The 27,549-nt window shown below is 44.1% G+C and overlaps 1 protein-coding gene across 8 annotated transcripts in view; it reads right to left on the bottom strand.

Annotated features, from left to right (window-relative positions):
* GRAMD1B (GRAM domain containing 1B) overlaps positions 1 to 27,549 on the bottom strand; it is a 209,058-nt gene that overhangs the window by 114,026 nt on the left and 67,483 nt on the right. For 7 of the 8 annotated variants that reach the window (XR_013390914.1, XR_013390916.1, XR_013390915.1 and 4 more), the window contains one exon: positions 8,374 to 8,451. Coding sequence is in view for 5 of the 8 variants with exons in the window: in XM_077919744.1 (XP_077775870.1) it covers positions 8,374 to 8,451 (78 nt within the window). In the remaining 3 variants the exon portion in view is untranslated. Of the gene's footprint in view, positions 1 to 8,373; positions 8,452 to 17,369; positions 17,389 to 27,549 lie in introns of those variants that run through there. The other variant, XM_077919747.1, reaches the window with a different exon arrangement.

The raw sequence follows: 27,549 nt of genomic DNA, 5'->3' as shown, positions 1-27,549 counted from the left end.
GGAATCAGTAAGGCTGTGGCCAATTTTAAATCCCAGGAGCCTTGCTCTGTGAGTGGGTCTGCAAACACTCATGCTCCACAACAACATATTGGTTTTTCATCTCATTCCTGCTTCTGGTCTACCTGGAAAACCTGCCATGGGTCCTTGCTTTATTGGTGCCCCTGCTATCGTGTAAGAGAAGGTACTTATTTCTATTTTGCATATAGTACGGGCCCTGAGAAAGATCACACAAATATGCTTGAACTGGGACAACAAGCTAGACTGCTGAGTTCCAGCCTAGCATTTTCCATTTAAGAGGAATTATCATCTTATACTAATAGAAAACTCATTCCTTCTCTGACGGCTGATCATTATGAAGCCAAATGGCACCAGTCACATGGAGAAGAGGGAGTATCAACAGGGTTTTGAGGCCCCAAATTTTGCAGAAGTGAAAAAAGCAAATCTTAATGGGTGTGGGAAATGAAGGAAGCAACCCCCCCCCCAAAAAAAATGGCCCAACAAGGACCGATAAAGCTTGGTGGTATATTCCACACTACAATGTTTTGTTGCAGCTGGGTTCCACTGGCTGCTCCTTCATTTTGACCCCCTGGGACATTGAACCCAGATGCACAATTTACAGAATTGACTGCCACAGGATGGTGCTGAGGACTACTAGCTTAGATGGCTTTTTCAAAAGTGCTAAATTTGTGGTGAAGAGGCTGATCAACAGCTATTTGCTACATGGAGCCTCCACGCTAAAAAGCAGGGCACCTCCAAATACCAGATGTTGGGGAGTTGCAACAGGAAAGACACTTGTTTTGTGGCCTACACTGCAGGGGGTTGGACGAGATGACCCTCAGGATCCCTTCCATATGATCCTATGATTAGATGGGCTTCCTAGAGGCAACTGGTAGAGAAGGACCCTCAGTCTGATCCAGCAGGGCTCTTTTCAGGTGCTCACACTCACACAGCCACACACTGCCCATGCAGGCATGCAGGTGAACAAAGGTACACGCACATTTAAACACAACCCCATCTCTCACCCTCGCCTCCCATCCCCAGATACTTACATGACTCTGAGGAAGGAGAGCTTTTTCCTCAGGAAAGTTATACGAAAATGGCAGGCCTGCCTCACAGCTATACTGGAGGCAACCTCCTTGGGATGCAGGTTCTGGACCATGGCTGTGCTTTGCGGTGCAACAGCCAACTCAGGTGCCTGCAGCCCATAGAAGAACTGGAGCCAACAGCCCAGCAAAGCTTCTAGTCCTGATGGAGGAGTGGGTCCAGAGTCCAGCCCAAAGAGGCTGGTCCAAAAAAGGAGTGCATAGATTCAAAGCTTGGAGCAAGCATGTATTTGTCTGTTCTCTCTGCTGTGCCGCGTTTCTAACAAGTCAACTCGGACCGCAACATCATTTTGGGCTCCTTGCATCGAGGACGAGCAGGAGAAGGAAGATGTCACCGGACTTTGCAAGCTCAACCACTTCCCAAAATAACCTCCACTTTGCTGTCATGCCTGAAACGCCATTTCAACTGCCAGTGGCTGAAAACCTTGCTTGAATATTTACATTCAGCCTCTCGTTGCTTCCGTTCCTCCTCTGATCCCTGCTGGAGTGCCTTTGATTCGGTCCTCACCAGCTTCCTGGCTCCGTGCGGCTATCTAGATGTGGGCAGGTCCTCTCTGTCCCAATTCTCAAGAAACAAAAACAGCCTTGCCTGCACAGCTCCACCTGTAATTGATGTCAGATGTGCTGCAGGGAGGGGCAAAGTTTTCGCTTCTCAAATCCCAGCACAGCACCTGAGAAAATTGATTCCCCCGAGGGGCACAATCTTTTCCCTCTTGCTACCATCAGCAAACAAAAGTAGCAGTGCAAGCACCTGAGCAGCACGCGCAGGTGTCTTTGAAAGCACCAAGGCCCTGCCAAGAATGTGGGTGCACGTGCAAACATGCATGATAACAGCCCAGGTAAGAAAGGTCCAGGAGCATCTCAGGGATGACCGTCCACTCTTTACAGGTAGGTGTTGGTCTGCCATAGGTGAAACAAAATTTTTAAAAATTCCTTCGAGTAGCACCTTAGAGACCAACTAAATTTGTTATTGGTATGAGCTTTCGTGTGCATGCACACTTCTTCAGATACTCTTTGGTACCACATTGATTCCCAGAACTGAGCAGATTTCATTTTAAGCGCACCTTGCAATCTGTGTTTTTTTAAAAAATCCAATTCACTTTGTTTTTTAGGAAATAGCTGGTAGCCACTCACTCCCCTCCAAACACTTTCAGCACTCATGTTTCCTTTAAATCTGATTAGATTATTAATCAGAGAGTCCGAGAACAGACTGAAGGCAACTGATATTATTACTCTAATGCTCTGATGCTAAGGGGGGGCTGGTTCTGATCAATACCTGAAAGGTATTGCCACATGGGAATCTCACAGGCATTACTCCAAACTCCTTGAGGAAGTTCAGGCTATAAATGGAGCTAATGATTTTAGAATTGTGAAAGTGAGCTAGATCTTTATATATATACATATATATATATATAAAAGCACACATAATAGATGCCACCCCAAAAGGGACTTGCCATAGCTTTCGCTCCCTCATTCTGTTCCTATCCTTCTTAGCCATGACTCATCTATCTGGGCAACCTGGCTTGCTCTCTCCCACTCTCTTTCTATTCAATGAGGCTGGAGGAAAGCAAGATGTCCCTCTGACAAATTGGGTATGGTAGAAAGGAGTTGCTACCATATCTAGAAGTGAATGGCAATTGTCTGTTTTTGTATAAGGTAAAGGTAAAGGTACCCCTGCCCGTACGGGCCAGTCTTGACAGACTCTGGGGTTGTGCGCTCATCTCACTCTATAGGCCGGGAGCCAGCGCTGTCCGCAGACACTTCCGGGTCATGTGGCCAGCATGACAAGCTGCATCTGGCGAGCCAGCGCAGCACACGGAACGCCGTTTACCTTCCCGCTGGTAAGCGGTCCCTATTTATCTACTTGCACCCGGGGGTGCTTTCAAACTGCTAGGTTGGCAGGCGCTGGGACCGAACGGCGGGAGCGCACCCCGCCGCGGGGATTCGAACCACCGACCATGCGATCGGCAAGTCCTAGGCACTGAGGTTTTACCCACAGGGCCACCCGCATCCACCGTTTTTGCATAAGGACATAGTAATTTCAGAAAAGCCTGTTTGATCCAGCTAGTGGCCCATCTAGTCCAGCATCCTATATTTACAGTAGCCACCCAGATGCCTATGAGAAACCTCCAAGTGGGACCTGAGCACAAGAGCACTCTCTTCTCCTGGTACTCGGAAACATCAGTGCCTCCAAACATGAAGGCAGATCCTAGCCATTGGGGCTAGTAGTCATTGATAGCCTTAATTTGTCCAATCCTCTTTTAAAGCCACCCAAGTTAGTGGCCATTGCTGTCTCCTGTGGGAACGAGTTCCATAGTTTTTGGGATCACAGTGCCTTTCCTCTCAACTGGCAATTGTCCCTTTCTCAGGGCTTTCTCCTGATCCTGCCCTACAGGACTTCCTTGTTGGGACATACCATTGCTCGTTTGAGACAGTGGGAAGCATCATGTTGGCCTACAGTTCCTCTTACTTCCATCAAAATGGATTGGGCAGCTTTCTGCAGGAGGGTAAGTTGAGGCATGGAGGCCCTTTTGTGGAGTTAGCTGTGGAGTTTCAATTGCAGAAGGCAACTTCTCCTCTGCCGTGTTCTTTTCTATTACCTCCAGGATCAACATTACTATGGAGGCATGAATGACTGCAGAGAAACATATGGAGGAAAATGTTAAGCTGTACTAAGCTACCAAAAGGTAATTCTCATCCATGCCCTCTCCTGGGTTATTAATTGGCCCTCAGGGGGATAAATTATTATGTTTAGAACATGGCAAGGCCTCTCCAGCTTTTGCTTCCATCATCTTAGCTGCATCTACAAGTGAGGCATTAATAGAAATGTTCTGCATCTGAAGGAGACAAGGGAACGAAGACCCCATGTTAAGAAAACAAGGTGGGAACACACCCTCTTCCGTTGATTAAAAAAGAAAATGAGGCATCACCACCACTGATTTTCACCAGCAGGTGACTGTGGGATGAATATTATCTACCCACATGTTCTGAAGTTGTTAGCCAGGTTTTTCATTCAAGTGACACAATAGAGAATGCAACCTTCAGACAGAGCTGGATATAACCTAGTGGTGGATAGAATTACATATTAGTGTGTGCTATACAATGGTTTTCCTCATGGCTTCACTGTGTTGGGAAATAACCCATTAGTTAAATCAAAGGCACTTTCCTCTGTAACCTTTAGGAGATGAGAGTTGCAGGAAAATGTCCTCCACCAACTACACTGTACTGTCATCAAATGGAGCTGGGCCATGGGGCAGGAGGAGAACCTACAGCAGGGCTTCTTCCATGTCAAGATCCCCTTGCAGAAACTGGTAATGTTTCTGGCAATGTGATCTTCCAGGATCACCAAATAACCACATATTGTGATGACTCCCATAGATAAAAGGTAATCATAGAAGACGTGCGTTTCAAGTCTTTAGACATCAGGTATGGGGAACCTTTGGCACTCCAAATGTTGCTTAACGACAGCTCCCATCATCCCTGGCCATTGGCCATGCTTGCTAGGGCTGATGGGGAGTTGTTGTTTAGCAACATCCGGAGGACCAAAAGTTCCCCACACTTGCCTCGATGAAAGTTAAATAAATGGGGCAAGTGGCCACCTTACAATATTCTGAGTGTGCGTGCTCAAAGCTGAGTGTGAGCCTGAGAGTTCAAAAACTGGAGAGGGTGAGGAAAGGTGGAAAGAAAGCAGAGGATATGACAGAGAAAGGAACTGGAGGTTCAACACATGCCCAAGAAAGCAAACCCTAAGAAGACCTTAAACAAGGAATATTCCGAGACTCCCAACCAGAGCATCTGATGACAGCTCCCCAGAGAGACTAGAGTTCAAAAAGGGGGTGGAGACTTAGAGGAAGAAAAGATAATGAGTTTCATTTCCTATTCCACCATCATACATTTCCTTTGACCTAAAAGTGAATCTCTTTCCTACTGCCCCTTTAAGTCCCAACTTCTGGCCTGTTTTAGTATTTTCTAAAATTAGTGTCACAGCAAACTCTAGTTGGCTTTGACCCTGAACCTACAACCCAAGTAAGGTTTAAAACTCTGATTCTGAAGGCTGTGATTACAGAGTGTCGGCCGTTTCTGTGCAACCAATTAAGAACACCTACCAACAGAAAGGAGAGGGAAGTGGAAATACAATACATTTTGCTGGTCTCGCCAAAAAACACACAAAGAAGGAGTCACATGTGCCACTTTCACAGTTTCGTCCTCTCCCCCCCCCCCATCCTCCCCCATCTTTTGTGCCAAGGCTGCAGTTTGGAGTTGTAATAAATCAACCACAAAGAGCCAGAAACATATGAATCCAAATTTGTCCTCATATTGCATTTTCTTTCTTATCCTCCCTGCTCCTTCTTCAGCCAGGAACGAAGACCACCTAAAGGTTTGATTTGGAACCAAGGCAAGATGAACAACTGATTAACATCCGACAGCAAAGATGAAGAGGCAGCTGAAGTGATGTCTAGGCTGACTAAAGGCCCGAAAGGCTAAAAATAAAGGGAAACTCCTCCATAACTTTCCCTTGCAAAGTATATGAAAAGCAGGGAGTGTGTTCCCCCTGCCTGAAAAAGCAACACCTGTGCCAGGAATCTATGTGCCAGCTGCTCCATTACTGCAAAGACTGAAAAGCTTGGAGGATTCCGACCAAAGCTGAACAAACGCACAAGCAATAGGTTCAGGGAAAGTGAACAGAAGACATGCAACAGAAAAAGAGCCTTAGGATTTGTAGGCTCTGGTCCAAGGAGAAGGCACATAGATGCACTGTGCCTTCAGCAGCTGCGTGGCATGCAGAAATCCATCAGGAAATATGCTTTCATCACAAGGCTGCCTGAAGCGTGATGGTGTACCTAGCAGCAGGAAGTGTACAGGAAAAGAAAAGTAAGTTAAGTACTGGTGCCCGAGGCTCCCTATGGACCAACTGACTGTAGGTGAGGAGCACAGAATTTGTGAGGACCAAAGCAGCCAGATCAATCAGGAGAATAGTAGTGTAGAATACAGAATTTCAACTTGCACAATACATGCAGAAGCGGAGTTCACTCAGCGGCATTTCTGCTCCTACAAGCTGGTGCCACAGATCTCGCCTAACTGCAGTAGATGCATTAGCAGGACAGAATGAGGAACTTAGGTTCTTCATCCTGCTAGGTCAGGCCAATGGTCCATCTAGGCAATTAAACAACGTTTTCCTGTTGTGGCCTGTGCTCCTACACATCAACAAAACTATCAAGACAGACAAATCCTCCATCCTATTTTGCTTTTGTTTTTTAATTATTTTGACGACGTCTTTCCTTTCGCAGAGTCAGATATGTCATGGGCTGACACAGATCAAGTGACTGTATGTGACAAAGGTTGCAGCCGCCAGATCGTTTGACCTCCTTCCCAGGTCACTCTTTCAGCAAACAGTGAGGTCAGCCAAGCTGCAGTTCCAACACAACCACACATCCTCTTTATACCATACCTGACTGCAGTCCACATCCCTAATGTACACACACACACACACACACACACACACACATGTTTGTGTCACACATGTACAGAACCAGTTGTTTCCATTATCAGACAGCATTAGTAGCCGCTTGCCACAGACAACTCCTTGAAATTGTCTGTTCTTTTTCACAGGACAAAATGAGTTTGCACCATGTTTCAGATTTATCCTGGGTACCTTCAATAATTACATGTCTCAGAATATAACCAGCAAAACAACTTCAAACTTTGTGTTACGTGAAATACAGTTGACAAACACACAAGACGAACTGGCTGTGCATTCACATAAACAATACTCTTCTAAATATTCTTATCACAATATCAAATGTTTATCTTGCACATAAACAACACATAAAGTGCAATAATATAGACGGAAGTCCCAATAGATCAGATCATTCATAAAAACCAAAGACCAATTTGGACTTTATGAACATATGTGGAACAGAAACTAGCAGACATTTGGTCTTTATGAATGATCTGATCTATTGGGACTTCCATCTATATTATTGCACTTTATGTGTTGTTTGTGTGCAAGATAAACCTTTGATATTGTGATAAGAATATAGAGAAGAGTAGTGTTTATGTGAATGCACAGCCAGTTACCAGTACGTCTTGTATGTTTGTCAGAATATAACCAGGCGTGATGTTGCTATATTTGCACAATTAACAATATTTCACAGGCACTTGACATCTATACAATGGTTTCAGTCTGCAGCTGCTCCCCCGCCTCCTTTAGCTAGGGTTGACATTTTCAGATTTATGCTAAATAAAATATATACCGAAACACCCCCCACAATGATAATTGTCTTTGCATGGGTAACTGACTTTGTACAATGAATACAAGGACATTCCATTACTGAAAGAAGAATGGGCAACACACACAGGAGAGATGCAGAATTTCCGGGGAAATCTGAAAATCTGGGGAACCAGTATTTTTAATGGGGGGGGCATGGAAATTTCAATAAACTTTGAAATACATGCAATATTGACTTTCTTATCAAAGCTAAACTCCTTTACTACTTTGAGAACATGAAATGCATTGTACATAACTTAGCACAGTGCTTTCCAAACCTCACCACCCCCCATGGACCATTTTAAAACTGCTGAGGGTTTTGGTGGGCGACTTCATGATTTTTCTGCCTGCTGTAGCAATAGTAGTTTCCAATGCTAGACGCTGTGTGATTTTTAATCCTATCTTTACAGACACACCGCAGACCACCAAAATGAAGCTCACAAACTACCATTAACCTGCCCTGATTTGGCGGATTGAAATTTTACTCTTTTTATCTTCTATGAAATTTAAAAGTGTAAAGTTGCATATTCCCATATTCCCTGGGACTCAGCCTCACTGAACTTAATTGGGACTTACTTCTGAGCAGACATGCATAGGATTGCATTGCAAATGCCTTAGATTAGTTCAAGCAGTAATTACAACTATAGCTTTTGCTAGAGACGAAGCTGGGAACATACCTAAGCATATCTCAGCTTTTGCCATTTGGAAAATTAGAATGAAGTAAAAGATGGAAATAAACCCATACACACACAGTAAGCAAAAGGAAGGCTTTATTATCTGGACTTGGAAAGCATGCTCCAAATTCAAATCATTCGACAACCAGTTCCACATGCTCAAGGAGGCTTTGGGTTTCCTGAACAGGAGCTGCCGCTGCCACCCTCTGGTCTCACAACCTCAATCCATTAGCCTCCAACCACCTCCAGGCACTCACACAGGACCTTCACTGGTTACGATTTAAAAGAGAGGTAGAGCTGGGTATTGTCATTTTTTCCAGTAACTTACCAGTCGTCACGCATTCGGGGGCTCAGGAATCGGGATGGGTCATCATCGTGACTGCTCTGCTGGCTGCTCTGTTGGCTGCTGGAGAAACAAGCACAATATGAGGCACACATATTATTAAATTTATTACCCACCCTTCAGTAGCAGGCCCCAGGGTGGGTTACAACAATTTAAAATACAGAATTTCAAAACAGCTGAAGTGTATTATGCTCACAAGAATAGGGTGTGGCCTGAAAACACACATCTCAGTAAGCAAGCAATGGGACTGATGATCTCAGTCAAAAGTAAAATTCTTCTAGAGGGATTAAGCTTATAAAAAAATACACGTAGAAAACTTTTTTCATTAAGTCAATCCAATTTCTATTTTAATAACCAATAAGAAATAAATCTGCATAACTCTTGTTTTTAATTTTTTTTAAAATGTCTAACCTAGTTGATAAGAGCTTTAGAAGGAATAAGGACCATCAACTGCAAAAGGGGTGGGCAATTTGCAGCATCCCATCCCATTACGCCTTCAGTGTGCTTTCCCAAATCTTTATTAGAATCCTCATATGCCTGTGATGTATTTTTACAAGGCAATCCCAGCCCCCGAGCTTGCGGCGATATGCCTGACATTTCATTTTAGGGCAGTATGTTTGTTAGTAATCACAAGGCCAATGAGAAATTATGAAACTGGTGGAAGAGAAGGCTCAAATATTCTGCTCCCAAAATGTCCTTCAACTCTCACCTTCAACTCCAGGATTTTAAATAGTGCCAGCTGAATTTTACTGGGCTGGGTTGGGTTTCAGTTCCGAACTGTTAATTTCAGTTTTGTTATCCAAGTCCCAAAATAAGCTTGAAATCAGTGCTTGGCTCCAGTATAAACACTGAAATAATGGCCAATGCCATCACGAAGCCAATCCTGTAAAATGGCCCTTACCAGGATTTACTCCACTGGTCCATCCAAATTAGTTTCATTCCAATGATAACAACTCTGTACTCTGTTCATGTGGTGGCATGAATGACAGAGCATCATTCACTAGCTCCTCAGCTCTGGGGTACAGTATTTGTCTGGTTCATATGCAACAGTAAACTAAAGTATATCTCAGTGAGAATGAACAAGCATGCAGGTAATGAGACTGAAAAGAACGGCTGGTTCACACCTCCCTAGGTCATACTGCTACCACACTACACAGTTACATGTGAACCTGGGCTTGTGGTTTACCTTGTTGCCAGCAAAGCAAGAGCTGCCATCAAGGTTTTTGTTCTTGGTTTACTACACATGGTTTTCTCGGGGAGGTAAACCACAAGCCTGGGTTTGCATGTAATACTAAGTCAAACCATGGTTTAGCTCCAGGTTTTGTGGGCGGCAGCAGGACCAAGGGAGAGGTGAAACAGCTGATATATTGAGAGCCTGTGTGGTGTAGTGGTTAGAGCATGGGTAGGCAAACTAAGGCCAGATCCGGCCCAATTGCCTTCTAAATCCGGCCCGTGGATGGTCCGGGAATCAGCGTGCTTTTACATGAGTAGAATGTGTCCTTTTATTTAAAATGCATCTCTGGGTTATTTGTGGGGCCTGCCTGGTGTTTTTACATGAGTAGAATGTGTACCTTTATTTAAAACGCATCTCTGGGTTATTTGTGGGGAATAGGAATTCGTTCATTTTCCCCCTCAAAATATAGTCTGGGCCCCACAAGGTCTGAGGGACAGTGGACCGGCCCTCTGCTGAAAAAGTTTGCTAACCCCTGGGTTAGAGTGTCAGACTAGGACCTGGGAGATCAGGGTTCGAATCCCCACTCAGCCATGTGAAGCTTACTGGGGGTGCCCTGGGGTAGTCACTGCCTCTTAGTCTAACCTACCTCTCAGGGCTGCTATGGCTATTAAATGACAAGGAGAGGAACTGTGCACACCACTATGAGCTCCTTGGAGAAGATGGTGGGAAACAAATGCAATAAATAATATAAAAATTCTACCTAGCTACATGCATGGTTGTTTGTCTCTTGCTCAGGCATGGTTTGAGCTCAGGGTTAGGTGCAAATGAAGCCAGTAGCTGAAACCCCAAACCAGATGTACCAAGATCTCTAGGATCTGTTCAGCACATTCACATCCACCACTGCATGCACTTATCCTTCAGCAATATTTCACTGCAATCACAAAGTGAGCATAGACTGGTAGTGGCCCCAGTAAGCACTCAGAAGCAATTTCCTGGTTGAATAATAAATAATGTTTTGAAGTACAATTTGGCAATGGCACGGCATTTCTCTTGCTGACACCTTACTCAGGCTACCTCCTAGTTCCAGAACAAACATTTCTGAAGTGACAGGCCAAAAAAGGCATCAACCCTGTGTTGAACAACCACTGTTTTCTGCATATCACTTTGTCCCACATCCATCACTGTCTGTATGACATAGGCACCGTATGACTGGACACCATCTAAGAAGATGGAAAACTTACAGCTTGGTCATTATTCTTGCTATTACAGTGGTGCCTCGGGTTACATACACTTCAGGTTACATAAGCTTCAGGTTACAGACTCCGCTAACCCAGAAATATTACCTCGGGTTAAGAACTTTGCTTCAGGATGAGAACAGAAATCGCGCTCCGGAGGCACAGCGGCAGTAGGAGGGCCCATTAGCTAAAGTGGTGCTTCAGGTTAAGAACAGTTTCAGGTTAAGAACAGACCTCCAGAACGAATTAAGTACTTAACCCGAGGTACCACTGTAGTCTCATTAACTGCATTTATATCCCACCTTGAATCTAAGGACCTCAAGGCAGCATACATAGATCTCCCCGCTCACGACATTTTATCATCACAGCAATCCTGTGAGGTAGGCTAAGCTGAGAGATTGTGAATTGCCACGAGCGAGCTTCATGACTAGGCATGGATTTGAACCCAGGTCTCCCTGAACTTAAGTCTAGCAACCTAACAACAAAACCCTTTTCTCTTCTCTTCTCTTTTCTTAAAATTGCTCTACAGTATTTTATTTTTTTTGCAAAATGTATCAAAGCAACGAACAATAATTTAAAACAACAGAACCACACAAGAAGTATGCAGCATAAATAACAAAAAATAAGTGAGCTAAGGATCAAGTTTAAATAGGTGATATTTTTGCTGGAGAATTATAGACTCTGACCACAAGATGTCATACTTTGCTTTCCAGCTGCTGAAATCTTGTGCGGAACCTTCACTGGAGGCAAAAGGAAAGTGGTTTGAAGTTCCCTGCTGTTCCTGTTTCACACAGTATTGCTCTCAGGACCAGCTAGCCAACACTGCTCATTTCCTACTATATATATATATTTCCTACAAGCACTATATTTAGCTTCTGTCTGGAATTTCTGAGGTACGTAAAAACTCCCAGCTATCTTTGAATTTCTAGTATCTTTCTAACCACTAGTCTTAGGCTGGAGTTTGGGCCAGATAACACCTGGGGTCCGTTCCAGTGCTACAGTTCTATGACCACTCTCTTCAACATGTACATCCCATCTTGCCTCCTTTCTTTGCAAATCACCTCCTCAGGGTGGGTGGCTGGCTGATAGCCTGAACAGGAACACACCTCACTGGGTGTAAAGAATGATGCGCCACAACATTTAGTTGCACACTGCACCTGTAGTATGCCAGTTATTTGCAAAAGTACTTAAACTTTGCCCAGTTTGCATAGTTGGCGTGCAAGCAGACATCAGGAATGAATTGCTCAATCTGAGCCTCAAAACTACAGTAGGGCCTTCAATATCCCAAGAAGTCTACATCCAGGAAAAGCATGGGTGAGACAGAAGGGGTGATAAGCACATCCGTGACAGAGAAAAAACAGTGTCACATGGTGCCCCCAGTTTTGAGGAATGAAGCCTCTATCAACCAACATTCCTCAGCAAAAGAGCTACCCAAAATTCAACAAGGCAGGGCCAGCCCAAGACAATTTGGCACCTGAAGCAAACCACAAAATGGCACTCCCCGCCCCAATCAGGGAAGAAGGGGTGAATGAAGATCTACCGTACATCAGGAATGGGGGTGGAGGGGGTTGTAGAGGCAGCATGGTGGGGGCCAGGGGCGTCTTACCCATAGAGGCTAGTGGCACAGGGTGCCAGGGCGCCAAGTTCTGGAGGGCACCAGGGAAGAGGTGGAGGCTGGACATGGCGCTTACTGGCATCAGCTCGCCACCCTCGCCCGCCTCTGCCATGCCGCACCAAAGCAGCATGCCACACCCAGAGCCTCCGTCTGCAGTGGCCAGCTGAGCCAGGAGGCGCCGCGTCTAGCCTCTGCCTCTTCCCCACCAAAGGAGCCGCCCTCCAGCTGCTGCCCGCCTCCTCCAGCCCCACCAGCAGCGCCGTCCTCCCTAAAAAAAGGGGGGCGCCAGAGGGAGCTTTGCACCACGGTGCCAGATATGCTTAGGACGGCCCTGGTGGGGCCTACTGAGAAGGAGGCAGATCTGTCCTCCAAGGAGCATGCCACAGCTGTGGCTGCAACTGCTGCAGTGGGGGCAATGCATTCCTTGGGAGCCTAATCTGCTTCCTCTGCAGATCCTGCTGCCTGAGGCAGTCGCCTCACCTTGCCTCACGGGTGGGCCTGCCCTGTAACAAGGTATTTTGTGTGCATGTTCTTCTTTATTTCTTAACTCCCCACTTCCAAGGGTTTAAATCTCGACACCAAATATCAATCAACAACCAAAGTTCCCTGTATCTTCTCCAGAGATAAATATACAGATCTTGTGTCAGGGGGATTCAAACATCAAGCAGCGCTCAAGATCACACATTCTGAATCTTGAAACTAACTGTGCTTTCATCTAATTCCCTTTGTTTCTATGCAAGAAGAGGGTCTCAGAAACAGATAGGCTATATTCCTTTGTATCAACAAAACAATGTACTTTGTTAATGGGATTTTGGGTCAGCGAATAGAAGCCCTACAAAGTACTGGTTAAGGTCTTGCAAATCAGGGTCTGTGCTTTCTCCTTCCATTTTGTGTTAACTATACAGTGGTACCTCGCAAGACGAATGCCTCGCAAGACAAAAAAACTCGCTAGACGAAAGGGTTTTTTGTTTTTTGAGCTGCTTCGCAAGACGATTTTCCCTATGGGCTTGCTTCGCAAGACGGAAACGTCTTGCAAGTTTGTTTCCTTTTTCTTAACACCGTTAATACAGTTGCGACTTGACTTCGAGGAGCAACTCATAGAACGCGGTGTGGTAGCCTTTTTTGAGGTTTTTAAAGACTTTGGTGATTTTTGAAGCTTTTCCAAAACTTTTCCGACACCGTGCTTCGCAAGATGAAAAAATCGCAAGACGACAAAACTCGCGGAACGAATTAATTTCGTCTTGCGAGGCACCACTGTATTTTAAATATGGAACATCCTTCACTCCAAATCTCAGTGGTCAGCTGAAAGCCAAATATAAGGGTCTCAGATATGTTCTGATGCAGAAATACTCCAGAAAAAAAATGTAGAAGAGTTGGACACAGGCATTATCCTACCATTTAAAATCTCAATTCCGGGCAGCAACAGAAGGAACACACGAAAATGGGTCTGAAAACCAAAGCCCTGAGACTACCTCCCAGTCTTAGGCAGAGTGGGTGGGGGAGCTGTCGTTCCACCCTCCAGATAAGGTCAAAGTTCTGTCTCTTGCCACCTACTCTACTGATAATGAGATTCCTCATTTCCTGACTGTGTCCTCCTTCACCCTTCTAGTGAATAGATAAATGAGTTTGCAGTGAGTCATGGAGGAAATTTAAGAGGAACAGCAACACGTCAACATATAGAGAATCAGTGTGGTGTCCTGGTTAGAGTGTTAGGACCTGGGAGACCAGGGTTCAAATCCCCACTTGGCCATGAAACTCACTTTGGACCAGTCACTACCTCTCTTGGCATAACCTACCTCACAGGGTTATTATGGGGATTAATGAGGAAAAGGAGTACCATGTATGCTCCTTAGAGAAAAACATTAGATATAAATGTAACAACAACACATATTGAAGAGCAGACTTCACCAATTGAGTGTCCTCTATCGGCCCCTGCCAGCAAGTTGGCAAAGGCTGTTCTGAAGAATACGGCTGCTAATGCTTGCATTACAACAACATGCAATCACAGGCAGACAAAGGAAGGCATCCCAGCTTCACACAATGCACAGACACCATGCCACAGAGTTATATTTCTTTATATTTCTCCCATCCAACACCATCTTTTGTATCTTAAAAGGAAGATAGCACACTGGATTTCCTAAATTGCTAAAATGCTAAGGCTACAATCCTATGTACATTTACTTGAGAGGAGGGGTCAGAAAATTCTGACGGAAACAGGAGCAGAAAATAGGAAGAATACGTGAGCACCAGCTATGTCCAGAGAGGAAATCAATCCAGTCAATATGATTGGTATTCATTGGCATCGTTATTGCTTTCGGCTGGCAAACAATAAGTAATTGGTTATGGTTTCCCCTAGCCCCGACCATGTCTGCATTGTGTCTCCTTTGCATTGAAATGAATGAGCTGGAGTAACGTAATGGCAAGGTGATTTACATAATTAATTATGCAAATTATGTCATTTTGCTTCAGCAGACAGTGAGACAAATAACGTAGCTTTTGGCAGGAGATGAAGGGCAGTGGAACAGAAACAGTGCTCTGCATGCGACCAATATTGGGCAGAATAGAAAACAATGGCTTCTTGTAAACCTACTTGAGAAAAAGCCTCATTGAACACAGTGGGACTCACTTCTGGGTAGGCTTGCAAAGGATTGTACTGCACAGATTAATGTAGTTTATATACCGCTTAATATAACAAAATCTCTTACGAGATTTGTGTCAATTGCAATCATAAAATCACAAGCGAAAAGGAAATATGCAATATCAAAATGCAATAAAAAATCCAATAAAATTAGGTTTGTTGAATAAAAAGTGTCCAGCAAAACATGGAAACAGAAAAATGCAGGCAGTGTATCAGATAATTAAAAGCAAGGGAAAGTCTGATGGAACAAGTAAGTTTTCAGTAAGTTTTTGAAGCCCACCACAGTGGGTGCCCACCAAATTGCATGAGGGAAGATGTTCCAGATAATCAGTCCCACTACACAGAAGGCTCATTTTCATGATAAATGACAACCCATCAACCACAGTGTAGCCAGCAAGGCCTTTTCTGAAGATTGTAGTAAACCTGAGTTTCAGGTTGTTTAGAACTTCATAATTCAGTAACAACAACAACAACAACAACAACAACAATTTATTCCGGCGCAGCGCGATCCCATTTGCAAGCGGGGGTTTACCGCGAGGGAAACCCCGGGCTATTTTGGAGGATAGGGGGTGCTTTAGGGCGCAAAAGCCCCCCGAAATCTACTCTGGAGGGAGTTCAGAGAAGCAGGTTCCCGTAGCGACGGAAAGCGGCCAGCTCTGTCGTCAGGTAGCTTCAAAAGAAGCGAAGAGTACGACGGTGTTGGGCAGCGGTCGAGGGACGCCATTGCCGACCTCCATTTAGCGAAGCCCCGAGCTTGCTGTGAAAGCGCTGCGCTCTCATTAAGAAAGAATCCCGGCTTCAGAAAATCCTGTATTTTGGGAGCCCTGTGGAAAGATGTCAAGTCCCGCAGGGCCCTAGTCTCTTGTGACAGAGCATTCCACTAGATTGGAGCCACAGCCGAAAAAGCCCTGGCTCTGGTTGAGGCCAACCTAACATCTCTGTGGCCCGGGACCTCCAAGATGTTTTTCTTTGAAGACCGTAAGGTCCTCCGTGGGACATACCAGGAGAGGCAGTCCCGTAGGTACGAGGGTCCTAGAAAGATTCAAAAGACTGAACAAAAATTAGACATCACCCCAGAATTGGCCCTACTAAACATCTTCCAAGATAACAATGCCCATTTACACCACAAAGAACTCATAACCCACCTACTTTCAGCAGCCGAAACACCATAACCAGACACTGGAGAGACCTGTCAGGAGTAAGCATGGACCAATGGTACCAAATAGTATGGGAAACAGCCCTACTAGAAAAATTAACCAATAAACTGAAACTGACACGGTAACAAACAGAAGAAGATGCCTTTACCCCAGTATGGCTCCCCTTTATCACATACACAGCCCAACAAGACAACGACAATAATCCACCAACAGCATACAAATCAATATGGCTAACCTGATTCAAAACACCCACCCACCCCACTCACACGAAAACAAAGATCACTGCAGTCAATCACATACAAACAACCACACCCTAGGCCAACCCCAACCTCTCTCACCACCAAAGGAACACAAGTGAACAGCACAAGCAATGCTGACACCAAACCCTACATACATTAAGCATAACAGAAACATCGCCACCCAGCCCAACCCCACCCATCTTCCCTCCCTCCACCCCTTCTTCTTTTTTTCTTTCTCCCCCTAATGTCTCAACAAATGAAACGGATTTGTAAAAATGTTACATACGTGGAAAAAATATGAGAGACATTACACTTACTTCTGTAAAACAAGAAAATCTTTAATAAAAATAAATAATAATAATAATAAAAGACTCAACAAAAGATTCAACATGGTTCTAAAACTAACACACAAACAGTGTCATTGTTTTAGCACAGGTGAAATCTGAGTACAGCTAGACAGCCCACTCACTAGCTGTAGCTTCCTGACAAGGGTAGCCTCACACACAGTGCATTACAGCAGTCTAACTGCAAGGTTACCAATGCATGGACCACAGTAATCGAGCTATGCCTAACCAGCAAATGACACAAATGCACTATCAACTGATGCTGGTAATGGGCACCCCAAGCAACCAAGATGTATCCAGCAGCATCTGCTCCTTCAAAGGGTTGCAACCCCATCTGGAACAGATAAATGTTTCAATTCCTGGACCTGGGAACCACTTGGTGGCAAGGTCTCCATCTTGTTCGGATTCAGACTCAAGTTTATGAGCTTTCACACAGCCCATAACTGCACCCAGGCAAATAATGATCTGTAGAATTCCTGCTTTATGTCATTCTCTGAAGGCCAAAAATGACCTGAAGCAGAACTGATATGATTTGCAAGGTGCAGGCTGTAAAGAGCTACCAATCAACAGGAGTCTTACCTTATTACTCCAGAGCTCAGTGCCATGAATGTCATGCAACCACCTAATATCTTGGGGACCAGAAGTCCAGCAAAGGCTTAGACTCTACCCAATGGGCTCATGATTTGCTCCCTAACTCAAGCTCAGTTTGGTAACAAGTTGATCCAACATCTCTCTACGTGGGCACAAGCCAAATGCAATTCACCTTCTGCACATTTTAAGAGACTCCCAAGTTGCAGAGAGTGTAAATAAAAATTAACCAACTCAATTTAACGATTAAACCTTCCAAACATCAACTTCTTTCTCGGTCTTGAGTTGGTGACAGTCAAGGATCATGCACATGGCAAAGGTCTCTCAGCAGACTGGGTGAAAGGCTGCTAAATAAATCTTGCATATAAGTATGATATGCACGGGAGACTCTTTCATCCTGCATGATGTACACTTGATTGACAGCTATTTCCTTGAGGATAGTTTCAAAAATAGGCCAGAAAGAAGACTCAAGGCACAATCACCTGCGGGCAGAAGGACAACAAAGAGGGAGCCAGTTTAGCTTCTCTAGGAAGGGAGTTCCAAAGTCTGTGAATCCTGGTTCACAAAGCCTTAGGAAAAATGAAGATTATAAAAGAGTATGCATTCTTTCGAGTGTTTGGTAAAACTATGTTTTTATTGGCAGTATAAGGCTTTTAATGCATCCAGATTTCTTCAAGCAAGCTAGTTGTGTGGTTTTTTTACATCCCTACTTCAATGGTAAATGGTTGGTATCCAGTATAGACCCAATGAAATGAATGGAACTGAGTAATTTATTCAGTATGAGTATAACTTACTGGATATCACCTAGTAATTCTAGAGAATAATGGCTTCCCAGCACTGGAATATATAGGCCAATAGGCTCATACATCACTTGCTTCTTTTGCACACAAATTCCATCTCCTGGCCGGGAAATGAGAAAAGATGAGATGATGACTGCAGTTTCCATACCGCAATTCAGTTACAGATGCACAAAATGTTAATTCACATGAGATGAAAAATTTCACCCATATTCCAGGGGAGTTTTTGAGGCTGGAAATCTGTGGATAATACTATTGTGTGACATTTGCTATAAAATTACTTTTTCTACAGGCCTGGGGCCAACTAACTTTGACAGGAGAGAGAGAGAGAGAGAGAGAGAGAGAGAGAGAGAGAGAATAGAATTATGTGTGTTATGTGTCAATGGCTGCAGATCACCAATGCAAGCATCTCTCACTACAGCCACATTCACAGCATACATTTAAAGCACTAGGGTACCACTTTAAACAGTCATGGATCTTGGGGGCTGCAGTTTGCTAAGGGTGGTGGTTGGTTAAGAGACCCCTACTCCCTTCCCAGTGCTGTAATTCCCAGAGTGGTTCAACAACCATTCCCTCTTCCCAGAAAACTCTGGGCGCAGAGCAGGACCAGCAAGGCTTGTCATCTGGAGGGGCATGGACTGGACAGAGTCCCGAGGGCCAGATAGGGAGATCTGGAGGGCCACATTCAGCACCCTGGCCTAATGTTCCCTACCCCTGTGCTAAATAGATGCATGTTTCATGGAAGACAACAAAAACAACCTTGGGCTTATCTGCAAGGCTGGGGTTACTTTTAAGAAAGTCCCGAAAACAAAAACAATTTGAATTATTAAATTACATTTGCTGTGATCTCAGCCTGACAGTTTAAAGCTGTTAAATAATGAAGCAGCTTCATTGTCTGCAGCGCTTAGAACTATTGCCACCTTTGGGGCATCTTCCTTGGAGTTTAATCCATTTGCCTTCATAAATAAATCAAACTCTTGCATAAAACCTTCCTTTCATTAGCACCCTGTCATCATTCAGAGTCAAGCCTGAATTTCTAGATGCTTTCAGTCTCTCCATCTTTCAAATTATTTGAGCTTGTTTTGTTTTTATAAAGCTGGGATAGGTCAATCAGTAGACAGGAGGCTCTTAACTTCAGGGTTGTGGGTTCAAGCGCCACGCTAGGCAAAAGAGTCCCACCATTGCAGGGGGTTGGACTAGATTGCCCTCGTGGTTCCTTCCAACTCTACAATTCTATGCTCACTATGAGGCACCATGCTATTTGTTTATTTTTTTTACAAGCACTACCTCTGTGAAGACAGGTACTCCGTAAACAGGTTTTGTGAGTTACAGGTTAAATATCTCAGTCTCACCTCAACAGACTCAGTGTGCAGCAGTTGTGAAAAAGGCAGACTCTATGCTAAGGATCATTAGAAAAAGAACTGAAAGTAAAACTGCCAATATCAAAATATATGGGGCAACCACATCCGGAATACCGTGTCCAGTTCTGGCTGCCTCACCTCCAAACGGATGTTGTAGAGCTGGAACAGGTTCAGAAAAGGGCAGCCAAAATGAGGAAAAGTCACAGCATTTGGAAATTTTTAGTTTAGTGAGCAAGAGACAGCATGACAGAAGTTCACAAAATTATGTGTGGCATGGAGAAAGTGGATAGAAGAAAGTTTTTCTCCCTCTCTTATAACATTAGAACTCGTGGGCATCCAGCGAAGCTGAATGTTGGAGGATGCAGGACAGATAAAAGTACTTGAAACAAAAACAGCTGCGGTCCTAGAGAAGTAAGTACAGTTGAATTCATTTGGACTTCTCAGAAAATATGCTTAGGCTTGGGCTGCAAGAATGATCAGAGATCAAATGGGGAGTGAGGGGAAAGCCATTCACTCAAACTCTAAAGGATAATGAAATGCAGGGCTGGGTTGGAAACAGTCTTGTAGCAGGTTTGCTGTGGCACCTCCAAGGCACCTTCACAAAGTCCACAGGTGTGCAAGGAAAAGCATCCTCCTTAGCACAGAACTTCCTTTAGTGCCTGCCATTTCTTGCCCCTGCCTCCAAAGTCTAAAGCAGCTGCAGAAGAACTGGCGGGCGAAGGTTGGGGTGCGGAGGCGGTCACCCCAGGTGCCATCCAGGAGGGTGACATTGCGGCCGCCCCCACCCCCCAGGATGCTAGGTGCTCACCGCACATCCCTGGGATGCTCAGTGCTTGCTGCGCACCCCCAGGATGCTCGATGCTCGCCACGCACACCCTAGGATGCGCACTACTTGCCACACACACACACTGACGTGTGCCCCGCCGCCCGGGGCAGTGCACCACGCCCCCGGAACGCATGCCAGCCACGCCCCCGGATGTACGCCACTCTCGGTGCCAGAGCAGGCAGCTTCGCCACTGTGCAGAAGCATACGTCTTCTAAATGGATGGCAACAAATCAGTATCAGATTTGTTGAACAACGAAAAAGATACTGTCATGTTCTGCGACTCATATTTGTTCACTGCTCTAAAGCTATGTAGGAGGCAACCTGAAGATGGCACTGGAACACCTGATAGGAAGGAAAGTAACATAGATTGAATTAATGTTGTCACCTGAATTTCAAAGACCAGTGTTGCCTCTTTTTCGAATGAGTCTGGTGCCAGTTAAAGCTGCTAAGGGGCAAGGAGAGAGATTAAGGATCTGATTCAAATGTCAGACAACCCAGAGTCTGGTGCCAATTTACAGCTTTAAATTAGATTAACTAAGGGTATCTTCTTCTGCTATGTTCGTACACAGGTTTGATAGACATGGGGGGGGGGATAAAATGGTCTCTGTACATCTGGTTACTGGAAATGCAATCTGCTATCCCAGCTCTGCCTTTGACCTGTGTTGGCTTCAATAAATTTCTGCTACACTCAGTCTCTAGCAATTCCACCTGGGGATAAAACCAGTACCTTCAAGTATTTCACTGACTGAAACATTCAACTTGCCGTAAGTTCAAAAGCTTGCTCATGATCCTGTGACATTTTGGTTGGGCATGATAAAATTATTAACATACTTTGGCTTTTTTTGTTTTGCTTTTCTAATGGGCCAGCATGGCTAACTACAGTTTTTATTAAACACACAAATACATAATCAAGAATGTGCCAAGAGTATAGGGGTCTGTGAAAACAACACAGAAATATGAAATTAATTGGCTTGTGATACACGGCTCATGCTCATCCATTGTTAAGTGTCAGAACTGATTGGAGAGAAGACCTACCTTATGTAGTAAGAAGTCATTAGTTCTGCACAGATATGACTGACACACCAGCACTGCCAACTCTAATAGTCGATCCAGCTAGTGAAACTTCATCTACAACTGAATGTTTTTTTGTTTTGTTTTTTTAAATCACTTTCTGAATTTCTACTTGGCATTCAGACATCCTAGTAGGAAAACAAGCTGACATATCTAAGTAAGGTTGCCAAGTTGCAACATGGCTCTTTAAAAACTCCTCAGCAGTGAAAGATGAGATAGCTGCAGCTTTCCCTCAGAGCCTAGCATAGGATCCTGCAATCTCTGATGCACAGAACATTGCACAGCCCACCAACCATGAGTAATGGCTTGAAAAGACACACCCAGTCCATTTTTTGCCATCCCCAGGCAGCAAAAACAGGAGTCTTGCCATATTCTTCCTAAGCTGCCATTCATGGAGGGCTGATTAGCTTGGTGGTTCCTAAAAACTGCATAAACCTTTTCTAAAGGAGCAGCTCCCAGTAACAGGGAAGGGAGCACAATCTCACTATTAAATGTTGGCTAACATAGTCATTTTAAACCACAGTTGTAGCACAGGTCAGATTTACAACAGCTTCTCGACTTCCCAATTTCATCTCTCATTGCAGATGAGTTGATATATAACAGAGATCCGTGGCAACTGATCCATTAGAACAGTTTATGAAGCTGAGAGATGGAATTATGAAGTTGAGAGATGGAAAATGTTGTCTGTGATCTCAGTCCTCACACCCTTTAGTTAGCGACTGCTCAGTAATGGGCCATGCATCGAACTCATGTGACAACTGGGGGCAGGAGTTTTATGGAGGTTCATAACGTGAAGTACAGTAACTCATTAGCTGACCTTGAATTCATCAGTACAGTTAGTTTACTTTGTGACCTCCTCATGGCTAGAGCTGCTCAGACTGAGACAGAAATCTCAGCTCTTGTCAAATAGCCCATACTTCAGATCAGCCTCAAAGAACATCCTCAGCATAGCCCATACTTGCTTTTTAAGTCACTTAAATATTTCCTTTTACTAAAAGCCAGATTTGCTCATTACCTTGTTTGCTCTTTTATAGCTTAGTCTGCCTGAGAAAAAAGTACAAGAAGTCCACGTACAATCATTAATCATGATCAAAACGTCTGCAACATCAATCCAGGTCCTCACAGATTTCTTACATGCTATGCAACCTTCTTCTGCATCTGACACTAATGAGCAACCACTATGTCCTTTCCCCAAGATTTCAATCAGGGGGCTGGGAATTTTGAGCAGAAAATGTGACAATGTTAAGAAGCCCCCTTCTGCCCCACACTCCCCATAGGTTTTTCGACTGTGGCTTCTGCAGCTGCATTTTGTAAAAGCCTCAGAGGAGGAACTGCAAGCCACTCACATATAGCTTGGTCTTCGTTTTCTGCAGAACTGAAAGCATCAAAGGGCCAAATCTTCTTTCCTCATCTTCCCAAGCCAGAGACAGAGGTCACTGTGGGAACAAGAAATGAAACTCTTGTTCCTCCACTGCCTCTGTCATGTGGCTACTGACTTTAAAATGTCATTATCCAGAGCTGCCAATTCATCTGCTTCATTAGCATCCCCCGACATGTCGTGATGCCAAAAAAGAATCAATTGGTTTTCATTTGGCACATTTGGGCTTCTGGAAGAGGGAGGTGGCTGCGTCTCAAGGTTTCCCAATGCATTTAATGCTAGGATATAAAAATACAAAGACATGTCCTTTAAGATGTTCAGACCGCCAATGTTTGCTTCAGAAGATTTCTCATTGATTATTTACAATGGTGCCCTGGCCTGTTCTAAACCTAATTTACATTTCTGAAAATGTATGCTAACTTCCTGCTGAATTATTTGTCTTGATTGTTTTGTGTGTTATATTGTGATGCCCGTTGGCCATAAGCATTCAAAATCTGATTGGCTGTTCTAAATCTCATGGTTTTCACTTTTGCCTTCTGACAATATAAAAAAGGTAAAGGACCCCTGACAGTTAAGTTCAGTCGCGGACGACTCTGGGGTTGCGGCGCTCATCTAGCTTTACTGGCCAAGGGAGCTGACATTTGTCTGCAGACAGTTTTTCCGAGTCATGTGGCCAGCATGACTAAGCTGCTTCTGGCGAAACCAGAGCAGCGCACGGAAACGCCGTTTACCTTCCCGCCGGAGCAGTACCTATTTATCTACTTGCACTTTGACGTGCTCTCAAACTGCTAGGTTGGCAGGAGCAGGGACCGAGCAACGGGAGCTCACCCCGTCGCGGGGATTTGAATTGACGACTTTCTGATCAGCAAGCCCAAGTGGCTCAGTGGTTTAGACCACAGTGCCACCCGCGTCCCTTCTGACAATATAGCAGCCATTTAAATTTCCCAGCAGTAAATAATTTACTCGCAGGTTCATGTGTACCAACAGCTTTGTCAGGAAATGCAGAGTCTCACCCCAACAATAGCTCCAAACAGCTGCCCTCCTCAGAGAGAAAACTGGAGAGCACTATCCAGTCATCCTGTACTGGGGAGCTGGTGAATGCTGGGGAAAGAGTCTTCCTGTGTGTCACCACCCAACTCTAGCCAAAAGGAAAGAACTCTAGCCTTAGGTTACCAGACGTCCCCGTTTCCTGGGGACAGTCCCCAGATTTACAAATCATTCCCCTGACCAAATCCATCTATTTAGTAGGAAGTTGAAAAGTTGGGGAAAAAATCTGGTAACCTTACTCTAGCCAAAAGGAAAGAAAGGAGACAGACCAGCAACAGAGCCTCAACAACTATTGGTCAGAATGTGTCATGTGGTCTTCCACATTGGTTCTATAAAAGTTTCCAGATCATAGGCTCACAAGAGAGAGATAAACTTTTTTTAAGTCTCAAAAAAACAAAAACATGGTATGGAAAATACTACATCTTGTATGCCATTTTTCTTAGCTGCTTTATTTTTTCCCCTGTGGGATGTCACCTTTACCTCACTTCAGGTTTCCAGTTGCCTTGACTACCATCACCACTCACTTGACAGAAGCTGGTCAGTGTATTATTTATAAAGGCAAATTTGGTGGAGATGGGTAAGAAAATGACTTGACTATTCATTTCCCATAGTGACCCATTTCCTGTTCCTACAGAACTGCATGCCCAGGAAGTGCTATAAAAACCATGTTTGTCAACCACCCTGAGGTCTTCAGATGAAGGGCAGTATACAGTATACAAATGTAATAAATAAAAGAAATGAACTAATAATAAAAAGAAATATTTTAACATCAGAACTACACAATTGAATAAATGATGGAATGACGGACAAACCATTGCTGCATAAATTCTGAAATCCCATTACCAGTGGAGCGAAGTGTTCAAGGGATTCCAACTGCCAGCCAGCGATGGGTGACTAAGAGGCACCATTGCACCTGCTGTATTCTGCGTTGCATGAATGGTGTCAGTACTTAAGCCCTGAAAATCTGTCACACTCAAACTTCTGTTAGTTTTGTATGCACCCTTCATGGCATACACTCCCCCAAATGGTGTGTCTGATGCCCCGTGGCAAGAGCTGAGGAAACTACAATGAAGAAGACACCTGGGGATGCAAGTGGTTTGTGCACCAGCCCAGGAGACCGGGGCTGTTAAGTTTGCCATAATTAACTAACCCTGTGTTAGAGAGGGATAGTTAATTTTCCTACACAAGGAGGGAATGCCTCTTCTTAAGATGGTATCTGCTATGAGCTATGCATGAGTGATATAAAAAACAAAGTGCATAACTTTCTTGAAAACTGTTTTCTTCCTGTGCAAAATTATGAAGATTTAACCAATAGCTAACTTAAGACTCCTTTAACTCATGAAATCGGGCATGTCCACAATATATCTCCGATATTATCTCCGCGGAGATAATACTCCGCAGCCAGACCAACAGTCTCTGCTGTTTCTTCCTTCTCCATCCCTGAGAACTCCTGTTATCCTCTTCCCATTTCTGAAGGTTGCAACCTCTACAGAAGAGATCATTGTTGGACAGAGAAGGAATTTCATGCGAAAAGCCAAATGTATTTTCCATGGCAACAACAGGATGGATTTGGAATCTGCAATATAGGAAGAGCCAAGTTGTCGTGCTGGTCTTGGTATGTTAATACTCCTAATCCATGTACTAGCCTTTTTCCAAACGCCATTTCAAAAATGTTGTTGGGCACTGTGGTGAACAACGACTTGAGCAGTTGTTAATCAGCGCACAGCCATTTGCACAGCTCCACACTCTCAGATACTTGTGGTTGTGTAGAGGCAGGGGACCACTGGAGATGTGATGTGGTTGACAGGCAAAAGACCTTGACTGCATTCATCTTCCCCATTCCCCTAACTGTTCATTTCTGCATTGTAGCTGAGATTTCACATAATGTAAAAGCCACTTCTAGGCAGACTGCACCGCAAGGTTACATACACACAGCCATTCATTCCGTTTTCCTGACTTTTCCCTAACATGATTTTTAAGCTTCTGCACAATGCAAAAGCCACTTACAGAACTACAATGAAATTATACTGGAATATAGCACAAGTTTAGCACTCATTTTAATACTATTTGTAAATGTATTTTTTGGTTGAAGCAAACAACATGGAAATGAGGGCTAAACTTGCACTATATTCTGGTATAGTTCCAGAAAATGCTTTTTTCGTCACCTAAAAGCTCAAACATAATGCAGATATTAACAGCTAGGGAAATGTTGGGGAAATGAAATCAACTGCCATGTGAAAGCAGCTGTTGCCTTCATTCCTTGCTTTGGGGGTAACTGAAAACATCTGGCTAGCCGCTGTTGGAGAGACCACTTGACTTGATGGCCCTTTGGTTTGATCCAGCAAGACAATGTTTGTGTGCATTTTTAATATTCTAATATTTATTAAGATGTTATAAACTACTCTTCATCAAATATATTGCATCCTCTCCTGCCATAAATATACTTCCACACTTCATGCATTGCTGTGTTTCACTTTACAACCATTTCCACCCTTCATCAGTCACTCAAGGTATTTGGAGTACCAAGTTGTCTTTTGTATCTGATAGAATGTTTATTCTTACAGCTGATGCAAGGGCATAAGAATCTCCACTTTGTTTATTTTTAAAAGCTGCTAGTTCTGATGGTTAGAGAAAAGTGGCTGATGCAAAACAATTATACAAGGGCAGCGGGGGGAATTAAAGTCAATTGAGTAACATGGGATTAATTGATCAACTATTTAATTACAAATTGTGGAATTTGATTTGGAATTTAATAGCAGCTATCAAGGGATGCTGTGTTGTCTTCATTAAGCATCCTCAGATATTGCCTAGTTATGGATACTGTGGTATTTTAATGTTAATTAAGTGATAAAGGAAGATGATTAATCAACAAAGGGCAGTTTGTTACTGACAGCTTCGTTAACAGCAGAAAAAGGAATTTGCATTTCAGACAAGGCATCTCTTGAAGGCTGTGATCCTACACATAATTCTTTGGAATTAAACCTGATTTCAATAGATAGGATTTACTTCCAAGTAAACATAATGAGTTTCAAACTGTTTAATCATCAGCTTTCACTAGCTACTGGTACTTTTAATAATTACTTGCCAAATTGTGAAAAATAAGAGGAATTGAGGTAAACTCATATATTTAATACGGGACATGGGTGGCGCTGCGGTCTAAACCACTGAGCCTAGGGCTTGCCCATTGGAAGGTTGGCGGTTCAAATCCCAGTGACGGGGTGAGCTCCCATTGCTCAGTCCCAGCTCCTGCCAACCTAGCTGTTCATAAGCACGTCAAAGTGCAAGTAGATAAATAGGTACCACTCCGGCGGAAAGGTAAACGGCGTTTCCGTGCACTGCTCTGGTTTCACCAAAAGCAGATTAGTCATGCTGGCCACATGACCCAGAAAAACTGTCTGCTGACAAACGTCAGCTCCCTCGGCCAGTAAAGCGAGATGAGTGCCGCAACCCCAGAGTTGTCCATGACTGGACTTAACTGTCAGGGGTCCTTTACCTTTTACCATATATTTAATCCAGAAATGTCTCAGAGACTTATGCTATGCAGAACTCTCAGCGTCCTCTAATGATTACATGCTTGCATTAGAAATTTCTAGTCCAAGGAACAAAGGCCTATATGAACCATCATCCACAGATGCAGCTACCAGTTACCTGAAGATGTGATCTGTGGGCAGGGGACCCTAATCTGGTAGAG

Source organism: Podarcis muralis, chromosome 15, assembly GCF_964188315.1.
Source record: "Podarcis muralis chromosome 15, rPodMur119.hap1.1, whole genome shotgun sequence".
NCBI lineage: Eukaryota > Metazoa > Chordata > Lepidosauria > Squamata > Lacertidae > Podarcis > Podarcis muralis.
Note: the sequence above shows the minus strand (reverse complement) of the source record. Positions and strands in the feature narration are given on the sequence as shown.